Source organism: Chanos chanos, chromosome 7, assembly GCF_902362185.1.
Source record: "Chanos chanos chromosome 7, fChaCha1.1, whole genome shotgun sequence".
Classification (NCBI taxonomy): Eukaryota; Metazoa; Chordata; class Actinopteri; order Gonorynchiformes; family Chanidae; genus Chanos; species Chanos chanos.
This window is the reverse complement of record NC_044501.1, coordinates 31,162,990-31,176,876: the sequence shown is the minus strand read 5'-3', so window position 1 is coordinate 31,176,876 and position 13,887 is coordinate 31,162,990. Positions and strand designations below refer to the sequence as shown.

Sequence of the window (13,887 nt, the reverse complement as noted above, 5' to 3'; positions counted from 1 at the left end):
GTGTATATATATATATATATATATATATATATATATATATATATATATATATATATATATATATATATTTGTGTAAGGAGACCACCCCACCCAAAAAAACCTTCATGTTTCACGAGTTAAGAAAATAATCCATATAATCAGAAGTAATACGTGTGAGTGAACATTACTGTTATATAGGATCATATGAAGAATACTGACTCTGAACTGGTCAAATGCTCCCCAAGCGCTGATTCCAGAACAGTTTTGCTTTGTTGCGAATGCCAGTAAGAACTGGTATTAAGGTATAGCAACCTGATCTTGGATAAGCAGTTTGGGGAATGGTTTATATATTTAGTTAGTAATTTATTTTGAACCAAAAGCTGAAACCTCAGGTTTACAGGGCCCCCTCTGAAAAGCCCTACTCTTTCTGACACCTCCCGGTCATTTCCTGCCAAACAACAAGCCGAGTCCAAAAAAAACAAAAAACAAAAAACAAAAAAACAAAAATAATCTGCATATTTCCTTGTTTGTTGAGGTGAATATCACCCAAATAATGACTAATACACTAACATTGAACCTTTGGTCCACAATTCCTTACAGAAATATGACAAAAATAATTCTGTGTTTCGGCAATATTCAAACATAGATAACGCTCTAGCCTTAGTGTGCAAATGAGAGAGTACAGATAGATAAAAGGGTAATCTAAGCTCGAAAACCAGAATGCAGTGCAAACAAATGACCCCACAACAAAGCACCGTGGTAAAAGCGTGGGGCATTCTGATGTGTATACTGTATATATGTAAGCATATGTGCTCTAAGATGATCGACCAATCACCACGTAAAACACTAAGCGAAAAGCTATATATGGCCAATCATGATAGCCCAATCCCTACCCAACCTACACCACCCTCCGGTCAGTGTCCCGCCCCTGTAACGTGTACCATTGTGAACAAAAAATGGCTGTCAGAAAAACCATCATCCTGATCTGAAAACAATTAAATGGCTTTGTTTACTGGTCTCCTTACCTTCCTGTCACAAGAGAACTAGAAGAAAACCCCCCCAAACATTACGCAATGCTAAATAATACAGAAAAATATGTTAACTAAATAATTTTCGCGGGTGATAGCAGACTGAACTAAACTTACCAAGCATTTCATTAATGATAATATTGTAAGTTTGAATGACACTATTGGTCTCTATTGTTGGTATGACTGAAGTTATCAGTCAGTCAAGCCTTAGTTTTTAGCTCTAGAACTCCACTGGTCCCCATGGTTTCACAGTCTTGAATTATGCCATCTAATGTCAAAAAGCTGCATTACAAGTTAAATGCCACTAAATCAGACTCTTGACTGCGCCATGGATACTGATGGGAAAGGCTATCATGGTAAGGGAGTGAGCTAGCAATGATGCTGCTTAGCATTTGATTAGCTCTTTTAGCAAAGCAAATGGCTAGATAGATATTAATTAGGAAGCAGACTAGGAAAACAGGGAGCTCATCAATTTGTTTCCAATCAATTCCATTTGCGTGGATTACCTCACATGTTCCATTTTTACCATACACTGTTTGTGCTCTTATTTAACAAGCTTGCTAACCTGATTAACAATACCTATTAGGACCTAAATGCACTCTAATTCTGGGGCTTTTAGCTGCCAATGAGTGTGTCTTCTAATTCATGTTCCAACCAATGAGGAAGTAGGAACATTCTTATCGATTAGAAGACAGCACAAAATTCCCCATTTGGGAAACATCACTGGACCATACTGATAAAAATGCTGCACTCAGTGAATTGGCTCTTTGCCATATTGCTTTGGTCCATCCATTTTTTGTCAGTCATAAAAGAAAGTAAGGAGATGAGTCAAGAAAGCCATTTAAGAGTGATCATACAAGTTCCTGTACTATAACACACAAACAAATAGTCAGAGAGACTCCCTCCGTTTTTCGTTCTGTTCTTCTTTTTTGTTTTCTTCTTTTTTTTGGTGGTCATCTCAATTTATAGCCTATGCTATTCATTCACTATTATCAAGATCTAGGATCTTCCGTTTTTTTTTTTCCTCTGTTCTCTCCTCGCCTTGATTGTGACTCTCGCTGTCAGCTCCTGGAGCTGAGAACTAAAAAAGTGAAAGCTGGGAAGAGAAAGAAAGAGATGGAAAGAGAATTCCCTTGTCTCTATTCCTCCTCCGCTCTCTCATCTCTTGGCCTCTCTTCTTTTTTGAACTAATTCTCACTCTCTCCAACCCTCCTCCTTATTCTTCAATGACAAATTCCACTTTGTGTTTAATAATGCGTTCATGTCTATGAATGTTTTTGCGTAAGTGTGTGTATATGTGTGTGTGTATGTGTGTATGTGTGTGTTTGAAGCAACTGAGGGTGGCATAGCGCTTCTCTTTCACACGTGCGTCTGCATCCTCTGTGTGTGTCGGTGGGAATAATCGGAATGCTGGGACGTGTAAGAGAAACGGGTGGAGCTCCCGTATTTCCCGAGTCCAGTCTCAGCTCCTGTGGCAGTCCCAGCTCCCACACTGGGCCCCACCCCATACATTTCATAGGCTGGCCCTCCTTCCAACGGAGCTAAACTGGTTGGAGCGAAGCCCATTCGGTACGTCGGATAGTGGGACGGGTAGCCGTAATTGTCGTAAGCTAGCTGGGGCGAGGAGTCCAGGAGGCTGCAGTCACCGGGGAAATCGCTCGTCTGCGGGGCGGTGTTGGGCGGCGGTTGCTGAGTCTGTCCCGCGCGGGTGAAAGTGTTGAACTGAGCGTAGCTGTTGTGAGAGAGTCTAGACGGGGGCCTGGGGTCGTAGCAGGCGGCTCGAGACCCTGGGGCCATACTACCCGGTGTGCCTGGACCTCCGGTGGCCCCCGCGGCTCCTGCACTGCTGCCGACTGCTGCAGCGCCCCCTGGTTGGTTGGAGGGGCGAAACTCAGGGTAGTGCATGGAGCGTGAAGCAGGCCTACCCTCATCGTGGGTAGAGGCTCGAACGTTGTAGTATCCATTAGTTGGATCCTACAGGGGAAGGGAAAGAAAAATTTCTCTTATGGCTTATCATAGACTTTCTCAGAGCAGCATGCAGTCTATCTATAATATCATAAATAAGAAATGGCTTCACCCTGGTCTGCCAGTGGAAAATAAGTTTAAAAAAAAAAAAGTGAAAGTTTTGTTACAGGGATTCTGAACTTACTCACACTTGTGTCTTTTCATATACAAGACACTAAGGGTGTTAAATAGAGAATTGAGAGTGTATTTTTGGTTTGACGTGTAAGTGAAACTTTAAGTGTGATGATTAGGAAGTGTGATGCAGAAGTGATTATGTGGTCGTGGTAGCTGTGTCTATAGTAGTGTAACATCTGGTCCTGGGTCTGATTAAGGGCTCTGGGCATACCTTTACATTTTAAATCCTAAAGGCTCAAAATAAATTAAAAAAAAAGTAAATAAAAACGGCAGTTATTTTCCCTCTGGTAAAAAAAAAAAATAACCTCAACACAAGTCCTCTATCACAACAGAGCAATAATCTAGGCAATTAATCAGGTTAACTACAAATGCAGGGACCATTCTTCACTGAACATTTTTCTGAGAAATCAATAAAATATAATCTTGTCGTCTGTTAGCGACTTCCTACTTATCTTCAACGCCGCATCGTTTGTCCGTGTAGAGTCAAACATAACGTTATAGCTTTGGCACGATGAAGTCAAGGGGAGAAATACTTTGTGTGTGTGTGTGTGTGTGTGTGTGTGTGCGCGACAGGGAGAGAGAGAAAAAGAGAACTCACCTTGAGTTCGTAGTCTTGGCGAGTGTCCAGCGTGTCACTGCGCAGTTCCTGTTTGACGTCGATGTCGTCTTTAAAGGGCTGGGAGGAGGGAGAAAGGGTCACAGAGGGCAAAAACTAAAACCATAAACAACAGAAAAAAAAAAACCCCAAACAAACAAAGAAAGGAAAAAAAGAAACCAAGAGAAGAAGAAGAAGAAGAAGAAGAAGAAGAAGAAATGCAACGCAAAGAGGGGTGGAAACCAATGTGAGATAACAGAGAAAGAGAAAAAAGGAAGAGAGGGAGATTGAGAAAGAAGAGAAGATTAATTCAGTTTTGACAGTGAGGTTAAGCGGTGTAAAGTGGGTCAGTAAGACAACAGTTAGCAGGGTTAGCAAATTTAGGTACAAGTTTACGTAAGAAGGCAGTTAATGAAAGAATTTATAATGCTTTGTGATTAATTTTGTGATTTGAATTAAGAGATGTTCAAGTCAACTAAACAACATCATTTAAGAAAAACCCTGATCATTTCTACACCATATTTTATTGGATGCAGAAATTTTTTTTTTTAATGATTTTGGAGACGAATCAACTTCATTAATATCTGCCTGATATTCCAATTAATAAATTATTTTCAGCCCTACATTCAGAGTGTCATTTTAAAAATTAAACTGCAGTTTTAATTTTGGAATCATTTTGAAGTTTAAAAACTTTATGACAGTTTCAGCGGCCGTGGCTGAAGATGAAACGAATAGTTTCAGATGATGATTAGCTGGTTAGCTCACATTTAAAGGAGTTATTTTGAAAAATAAAATTCTAATTATTTTCCTATTTAGAAATTATAATGCGCTGAAATCTCAAATTCCCTCTCCGCCTATGACGTCTAATGTACACTGTCATAAACACTCACGGAATACATGGCCTTGACCATTCGGGTTGCCGTGGAAACGCTGCCCGTGTCCTCCTCTAGACTGTGCGTCTCTTTGTTTATGGTCTCGACCTTGATATCTGGCTTTCCAAGCGTGACCCCACGCCGACCTGATGACAAAGCATTGTATGTTGTCATGAACATTGAAGCTGCTAGAGGATCTTGCCGACGAAATGTTGAGAGAGCGACCTGCTTTCTTCTAAATGATGAAGGTTAGGATTACGATAAAGTTGCAACCGTGAATTTCTGGCAGAGCAGTTTTGTTTACAAGTCGTGAGTGTGTTTGTGTGTGTGTGTGTGTGTTTTGTCTGCTAGCTTGAATATGCTCAAGTCAGGCCATAATTAAAATGTATTTGAGGTAATTCAATACTAGGACCCTGTCCAGATATTCTTTCATGGTCTCATCTCTCATGCCCTTATCTATTGAGCGAGAGACGCTAATGTATTGACAGGACCGAATATGACATTCATTTGAGATTTAATCATAGTCTCACATATCCAGTCAATTAAGATTGCAGACCAACAGAGCAAAGTCAGAGAGAAAAAGGAATACTGGAGAAAACTGGGATAGGATATAATCATTACAAATATTTGTGCCAGCTCTAGTGCCAGTGTATGTGTGCATGTGCATGTGCGTGTGTGCGTGCGTGTGTGTTACTTACTTCCTTTACGCTGGCAATACAAGAAGACGACTAAGGCTAACAGTCCAAGCAGCAGCACAATGGAACCGACCACGATTAAAGTAGCGATCATCCCGACTGGCAGTATTTCTACAAACCACAGACAATGACTCTCAAACGCCAAGGGCCAGGCAGTTTACAATAAGCTTTGAAGAGTTATTTTAAAACTACACAGCTGGATTTGGATTTATGAAAGAATTTGAAATAAAATTTGACTAAATTTGATTAAAGTGTCTTTACTTATGGAGTTTGACTGCCCTGTTAACAAAGATCTCAGAGAACTACACTGAATCTTTTACTTTCTTTTACTTTGGCTTTGGAAAATGGGATGGTAAGTGATAGCTCTGATCTGGTTATTACTATTCTTCTTCTTCTTATTATTATTATAACAAAAATAAAAACACAATAAACATAACAATAATAACAACAACAATAATAATAATTCGGTTCAAAAATCATCGCCCAAACAGGAGCCTGGACCCGGGAAAACACAAAAAATTCTGCCCTATACATCAAGACCCATTCTACACGTACTAATGTCCACCCTCCTCACAAAGCAGGAAATGCATAATGATTGGGTGGAGCGCAGTGGGGAATCCCTGAAGGCTCCACGCGACATGGTGTGATATAAACCCATTACAGGAAAGCATAGCCTTTCTGCTTTTACATTAATGCCCGCGGCAGAACTCCTGACTCAAACCTCTGGGTTTAAGAGTGTGTCACGCAAGTGACCCCAATACGGGACTGGTCTCACTCAAAAATACCTGAGCAAGGTTAAACCAAAGATACAAGCTAAAGAAAAACTGATCTGATGTAGAGAAAAATTGGTAATGTCATAAGGACACCACCAAAAGCTTTAAAGAGTCTTTGAAGGTCCTGAAAGGATCCTCTTTTAAGAACTTTCTAATATCGCTTCAGGTCCTATCAAGATCTCTTAAGATTCAGTGTAGAGTTTACAAGACCATATTAAGATTTTAAGAAACGCTTTGAGAACTTGCCAATATCTCTAAAGCTCATCTACAATATCTATGACGATCGTATTCAGGTCACTTTTGCTTGTCCCCACAGGAGAACCCTTAATGGTTCCAGGTAGAAGCATTCTTGATGCATAACTGATGCAAAATCTTTTGAGTTTAAAAAAACAAGTTTAAAACATGGATACCACCTGATAAGATTTCAACCAAGGGTCTTGGTAAGATCCTAAATGAGACTTTAAACTGTACAGAGACAGGCAAGCTGAAACTGGAGTAACAGTGACAAACTACCGTAACCATAACTACTGTAACACTGTTACATTACAGCAATCGTATGTTGTGTGTGCTTCCATGGGCATACCCTTCTCCTCCAGGGTAATGATCATGGTGCCGGGCCCAAAGGCATTCCAGGCGGTGCAGTTGTACGTGGACTGAAAATCGGACTCCATCACGTTGTTGATGGTTAAAGTGGATAAGACGGCTCCACCCTGAGAAGAGGGCTTGCTCTGCTCCACCGTGTATCTCTCCGGCAGGGTTCCTTTCTCCTTCTCCCATACGTTCTCCTTCCACGCCCACACCTGCACACAACACACACACACACACACATCTTGTGAGCTCGCATTTTGGAGGTCAGAAATTCACACAAACATATGTACAGAAAAGTACCTTGAAATGATTTTTATTTTGTTATTGCTGTGGAAATAACATTAAAATTGAAGCGGCTGTGCTTGATTGTTGGTTGCAGAATTGCAACAGTGTCCCCACACACACGCAAATACATGCGTCACTTATTCACACTCACGTACACACAGACAGACAGACACACACACACACACAGTCACACCAGCCACAGGGGGTAAATGCTTTCTCTGTGCAGCGACCTAGGATTTAGAAGCAGTGACAAAACACTACATTTTCCTTTTAAAACTCCCACCCAAAAAACATTGGATTATTCATACAAACCATGAACATATTTTAAAAATGCATCACTCCACATGTTACGGTAAGCTTCCATTTACTCCGGAAACCGAGAAACGTAGCGGTGTGCGAAGCATCAAAGGGAACGACTATTCCATTCCCATATTTCATATTTAATAAATCTCCCTCTGTACTCTGCATTAGGACCCGGCAGCAGTCATCTTGAATTACGATCAGCGCTATCTAAATCGCAGGGGCTGGCTAAAGGTGAGCTATTCTGAGACGGTGCTGCTAAACCACAAACAGTTGTACAACTTTTCGGCTGATTGGCTGAGTTAGCGGGAGAGTGCTGCTAGCAGTCTAACTGTTGAGCGGAAGCTGTCTAAGCAGATCTGAGATCAGATACCGAGTCCTATTTTTAACATTAACCATTAGCATGACCGTATGCCAAAACTAATACACAACCAATGTCTAAAACAACAAAGCCTCAGGGATAAAACTGGTACAATAGCCTTTTTTTTTTAATTCTACTTCTGAGGATGTATGCAAACATACTAGATTTGTTTTTATATATTACAAAGTATTATTTCACAGAAATGAACTGTCTCGAAATGAAGCGGCCAACTGTAAGATTCTTGCTGTTACAGAGTCAGTTGTTTAACTTCGATGACGGTGTTATAAATGTCGATGCAGGTTGAGGGAGAGCTGATCCAGAATCAGTTGTTAATGACACCGAGTTAGTAATGACCAAACACTTACTATCTTATCAGGAGGAGGAGTGCTGGCTATGTAACATTTGACCTCTCCTCTCTCTCCCCTGACCGCGTGCTGAACAGGGTCACTGGAAATGATGGGAGGACCTGAGTGGACAGAAATAAAAAGGTACATTTAACGTCACTGAACAAAAAAAATGTAGGGTACATATTCGAAATGTTTTATTTTACTGTAATTAAAGCAAAAATCCCAGTTGTAGAATGTATGAGTAATGATATGAAAGTAATCCAAGCCCGATATCACAGTTTAAATTCCCAAATGTCTTTACATGCCCACAACGAACAAAACAGGAAAATCCCTCATTATTGTCTTTTTAAGATGTTCTGTTTTGTTTGAACTGTAATGACGATGAAGAGACAGTAAAACTGCGACTGACCGTTGACTGTTAGAGTGACCTCAGTCTCTCCCACACCAATCCTGGGCACAATGGCCTTACACACATACTGACCAGCGTCTGCCTGGCTCACCGCCTTCAGAAACAGCTGATTACTGTTACTGAGCACCTGGAGAATGAGAGAGGGATGAGAGAGAAAGAGAGAGAGAGAGCTCTTTCAACTGAATCTTTTCATCCTAACTTTTTTAACTGAAGGAAGTAATGGTGTCAATGATAAGACAAAATAACAAAGTGACAGAGACACCCCTACCATACACACACACACACACACACACACACACACACACACACACACACTACAAAGCAGAAACAAACCACATACAGGAAGACAGTGCAATGTTGTGAAACATAAAGAGAATGAGAGAAACAGGTGTAGATTAGACAATGTCTCACCATGTTGGAGCCCTTTTTGGTCCAGGTGAGGGTAAGAGGAGGGTTTCCAGCCCACTTACAGTTAAGACTGACATCAGAATAAATGTCCACTGTCACTGGTCTGGGCTCCACAACCAGGATAGGACCAACTACAGACAGAGAGAGAGAGAGAGAGAGAGAGAGAGAGAGAGAGAGAGAGTTACAGAACATACGTGAGGTTGAATGAGTTACAGAAGTGTGCAAGAAGAAGTTAATCCCATCAGACAGGCTAGCTGCTGACACACAGTGAATTATAGATGAGCACATGAACAAGTGAATCAGTGCTGACACCCATTGGTTGGTTTCACCATTGGTGCACAGGCAATTGAGATGCATATGAAAATTAAACGGAAAACGAGGAATGCCAAATGAGACAGGCGTCTTGGGTTGTTATGGTGACATTGGGTTGTTATGGTAACACGAACACTGTGTTAGGTCCTACAGCTTGGTCTGAACTTACAGTGGACGTCCACCAGTATGCTGACGTTAGTACTGCCCACGGCGTTAAACACTTGACAAGAGACGGGCTCGGTGAAGAACGAGTGATCTGCCTTAGTGATGAACACGCTCTCTCTCGCCCCCTGGATGACGACACCTCCCTTTGCCCACCTGTGAGGAATAAACAGTCAGTTCTCAACTTCTGATCTGCACAGGGATTCAAAACACGTTTAAATACACTACACACAAACACGCACACACACACACACACACACGCACACACACACACACACACACACAGATACACGCACACTTACTTATAGCCCATGATTGGTGGGTTGGCAGTAGCTTGGCAGGTGAAGGTGACTCTGTCTCCTTCCAGGACTGACCGTGGCTCAATGGAGAGTGTTACCACAGGAGGGTCTGTGGATAAGGCCAAATACAGTCCCCTTTAACATGGTGTTTCAAATCCACCAAAATACACAGACAGCTGGGAATCCTACTCAGTGAGGAAAATCAACAGTGTTGAATTAAAGAAAAAATTAACACACTTTCAGTTAGAAACTATAAATGTTTTATGGATTTTAGCATTTGTAACCTGTGTTTTGGTGCATTACATCTTTGTCTGAATGTATGAAACACACACACACACACACACACACACACACACTTACGGTGGACGTTCAGAGTAACTGTGGTGCGTTTGCCCATGGGCACTGCGAGGTTAGTGGTGACACAGGTGAAATTTTTCCCTGTATCTGTGTCTACAGGTAGAATTGGCAGATAACTCCGTGTAGTCACCCGCTTCCGATCCGGGAGAACCTCCTGTGAAGGAATTTCAGAATTGCTTCAGAAACGTTCGATAAAAACTTCAGATCATATTTAAAACAATTCTTGCTCAGTTTTAGATAAAGAGAAACAACTGATATTACACTTTATTGAAAAGCATGTGCTTGTGCGTGTGCACGTGTGCGTGTGTGTGTGTGTGTGTGTGTGTTTGAGAGAGACTGAGGCAGTCCACTGACTGTAGTGCTGACTGCTCCCTCCACTGGTAGGCCTTCTTTAAGCCACTCTATGACGGCCGCGGGTTTGGCCCCCCGGGATACACAGCTCATATTATAGGGTACTCCTGCAGTCAGGAGGATCTCTGGAGACCCTTCAATTACAGGGTCATCTGGTGGAACTGCAGTGAGACAAAACCATTAGACACACTCACACACCGCATACACTCTAACTGTCAGTTATCATTCGGAACGTCAGAGAGGAGAACAGACAAAAGAAAGGTAATTTATTAAAAGATATTATCTCGCTATAACCATTCACGCGTCGGTTGCGCACACAATCCTGTTTCGGGTTTTATTTCGGAGCTGATTTGAACTGGAATGCAGTGACTGTTTAACTGTGACCAGCGAGGGTTTTGGGATCATAATTCTGGGGTGCTGGGATATTTTTAGGCTGCGTTTTTGGATGTGTTTTGAGCGCGAGAGTGTTAGACTCACTGAGGACGGTGAGTTTGGCTCTCCTGGAGCGCAGAGCAGCCTCCGTAGCCTGGCACTCGTAAAGAGAGTCATCAGAGAGCTCGGCCGCAGAGATCTCCAGGTTATACTGACCCACATCCACCAGCCTCAACACACGGTACCTGGGCCAGGCTGAGAGAGACAGAGAGAGAGAGGGAGGGAGAGTGAGAGTGAGAGAGGGAGGGAGAGAGTCAAACACACACATACACACATACACGCACATACACACTTATTCCTCACGCTCACTTACACTGGACCAGTGCTCCAGTGCTGTGTGTGTTCTTTTTTCCACCACTAGATGGCAACAGTGTTTGAACTTTGAGGCAGTAAATGTTCAAGCCTTATGACATGGGCATTTCTGAGGACTGCTGCTACCACTGCTGCTGCTGCTGCTAGAGAAATGACAGAAATACTGCTGTAGATTACATCATCTCTCTCTCTCTCTCTCTCTCTCTCTCTCTGTTTCCTTTTCATATTCCTCTCCTCTCTTTCACACATTCTTGTGCTTGCAGTTGGAACGGGTTAACCTGTGTGCCCTTGGGTAAATGGATGTGTGTGTGAATGTGCATGAGTGCGTGTATGTGTTTGTGTGTGTGTGTGTGTGTATATCTGTCCAAGTGCATGATGAGTGTACAGGATGGAAAGGGAGAAAGATGGTGTGTGTGTGTGTGTGTGTGCGCACGTGTGTGTGAGCACATACGCGCACATACGCACATGCGCACATCTGTATGAAAGCGAGAGAGATAGCCAGTCTTCATTCACATGTCTCCATTTAAAAGACTCGTCTTAAACCACTGAGGCATTACAGTAACAATATGATTAAAGGGAAAGAAAGAGAGAGAGAGAGAAAGAGAAAAGGATGAAGCAATGGAAGGGTGGAAAATGGAGAGAAACTGCAGAATGGAGGGTGAGTAAGATGCTGAAAAAGGAAAAAATAATACACAAGGATGGACGCAGGAGCAAACAAAGAGAAGGAAGAGAGACCAGAGGTGAGGAGAGAATAAGAAAGAGAGTAAGTTGACACTGTAGCGTATGTACAGAGAGCACTGGTATGTAAAGAATGCCATTCACTCCGTATGATTCACTGAATATCCAGCATCCACACGGAGTTGCTCTATGTAATTAGTTGAGACCATTGGATGAAATACTAAACTAAATGTTGGAATGCGTGAGACTATTAGTATGATTAGCATGTGAATGCATTATTAATGGTTGATTACTAAGATCATTCTTACGACTGTGCCATTTCTTATATTCATTTAACAAAAAGTTATGACGGTGTCATCTCTCATTTTCGTAAAAACAGAGGGCGGAAGAAAAAAACGAGTGAGGCAGACTCATAAGAGAGAGAGAGAGAGAGAGAGAGAGAGAGAGAGAGACAGCAAAAGCTAAAGCAAAAGCTATAAACATTTACAGAAGTTGACTAACCCCTGAGGTCTTGTCCAATGCCTAAGGCCAGTCCATCCTTGGTCCACTGAACGATGCCAGAGTAGTTAAAAACCACACAAGACAGGACCACCCTCTGACCCAGAACCACCGACTGGTCTGCAGGCTCCTGAGAGAACCGGGCGCTCCACACTGCAACAGAACGAGAGCAAGACAAACCGTTCATTTTTAGGACAGAACAACTGTTTTCCCAATCTGGCCCAAAAACAACTAAATAAACCATTTTAGGGGCGGAGACAACCAAAAACAAATAAAGGCAATATCCATTATTCCAAGAGAAACAGAAAAAGAAAAAGTTAAAAAAAAAAGAAAAAAAAAAAGGGCAGTGCAGTAGACACATGCTTTTGGTGTGGTACCTCTATCTAAATGACTATATTAACTTCATTAATGTAATTGCATATTAAAACGGAATTGAAGTGGGACTTCTACAAAGTAGGCCCAAGATCTTGTTTCTCTCTGCCATGTTCCCGGTTAACATTTGAAATCCTATAGCTAGTAGGAGACTCAATTCATACGATAACAGACTTATTTCATTTTAACGGTACTAAAAATATTTGATATTCAGTCCGGCTGTAAAACAGCTTCAGCCTTCGACTCATAATACGACCATTCACAGCACTGTGAAACAGACATCCTTTAATTGGACTGAAATCAAGAATGTTGCAAATTGAGTGAGGGCAACTCATATTTTCCTGCATTTTTTTTTCTTTTCCCTCCCTCGCTCAATGTTCTTCTTTTTTTTCTCTCTCTCTCTCTCTCTCTCTCTCTCTCTCTCTCTTCATTCCTTTTCTTCTCAGTCTCTCTCTGTTGCTCAACTCTCTATGCTCTCTTCATTTTTCTCCCTTCTTTTCAGACTATTCTTTTTCTGTTAATGTTCCTTTTTCTTTTTTTTCTTCCAAGTTTTGGAGGGGGCGGGGGGACCCCGCTAAAAGAGATTCACTAGTCTGTTTTTGATTGGATCAATGACGTCACGGATCTGACTGGAACACTGCGTATTCCAAGAGAAAAACAATTTCCAATTAAAAAAAAAAAGAAAAAAAAATCTTGTTTTTTCTTTTTTTTTTTTTCTTTCTTGGCATTATTTCTACCGTTTCTATCTTTGCAACCCTCTTTAACATGCCCTGTACCGTGTCCTGCCTTCTATTTCTGTGGTTCTCCTCTCTGGTTGGAGGGGGTTTGGAGACGCACTGTCACAATCCATTTATCACATTAAATATCAGCCCTCTAGCTCCCTCTCTTTCACACACACACACACACACACACACACACACACACACACATAGAGCCTCTCTCCCTCTCTCTCTCTCTCTCTCTCTCTCTCTCTCATTCCCTCTCTTTCCTGGCCCTAAGCCTTCTTCTGTAGGTCCCCATCTCTCTCACTTTTTTAACAACTGGCATATGCCTGCTCTTCCCCCATGACCCCGAGTCTCTATCTCTCACACTCTTTCTCTTTCTTTCCCTCTCTCCCTCTCCCCCTCTCTCTCGCTTTCTCGCTCCTTCGCTCTCTTCTTGATGGAATATTTGTAATCAATGTGAATGAAACGTAATGAAGCCAAACAGAAAGGGGGCAAAAATACACTAACTACTCCAATAACTTCATCTCTTGCACCGAATAACATGGCTGAAGATTATGCTTTGGAACAGGAAATAACTGTAAAGCATGAATGATTTTAGATTTAAGACAGA

The 13,887-nt window shown here is 41.8% G+C and overlaps 1 protein-coding gene across 1 annotated transcript in view; it reads right to left on the bottom strand.

The window, feature by feature from the left end:
• Positions 1-2,366: 2,366 nt before the first annotated feature.
• Positions 2,367-13,887, bottom strand: part of kirrel1a (kirre like nephrin family adhesion molecule 1a) — a gene marked incomplete at its 5' end in the record, with an annotated part of 17,972 nt that continues 6,451 nt past the window's right edge. The window contains 14 exons of the mRNA XM_030780289.1: positions 2,367-2,981; positions 3,745-3,822; positions 4,632-4,759; positions 5,312-5,419; positions 6,665-6,881; positions 7,981-8,081; positions 8,372-8,498; positions 8,783-8,910; positions 9,261-9,409; positions 9,556-9,661; positions 9,913-10,063; positions 10,264-10,421; positions 10,738-10,887; positions 12,184-12,326. Of these exons, the coding sequence (XP_030636149.1) occupies positions 2,367-2,981; positions 3,745-3,822; positions 4,632-4,759; positions 5,312-5,419; positions 6,665-6,881; positions 7,981-8,081; positions 8,372-8,498; positions 8,783-8,910; positions 9,261-9,409; positions 9,556-9,661; positions 9,913-10,063; positions 10,264-10,421; positions 10,738-10,887; positions 12,184-12,326 (2,359 nt within the window). The remainder of the gene's footprint in view (positions 2,982-3,744; positions 3,823-4,631; positions 4,760-5,311; positions 5,420-6,664; positions 6,882-7,980; positions 8,082-8,371; positions 8,499-8,782; positions 8,911-9,260; positions 9,410-9,555; positions 9,662-9,912; positions 10,064-10,263; positions 10,422-10,737; positions 10,888-12,183; positions 12,327-13,887) is intronic.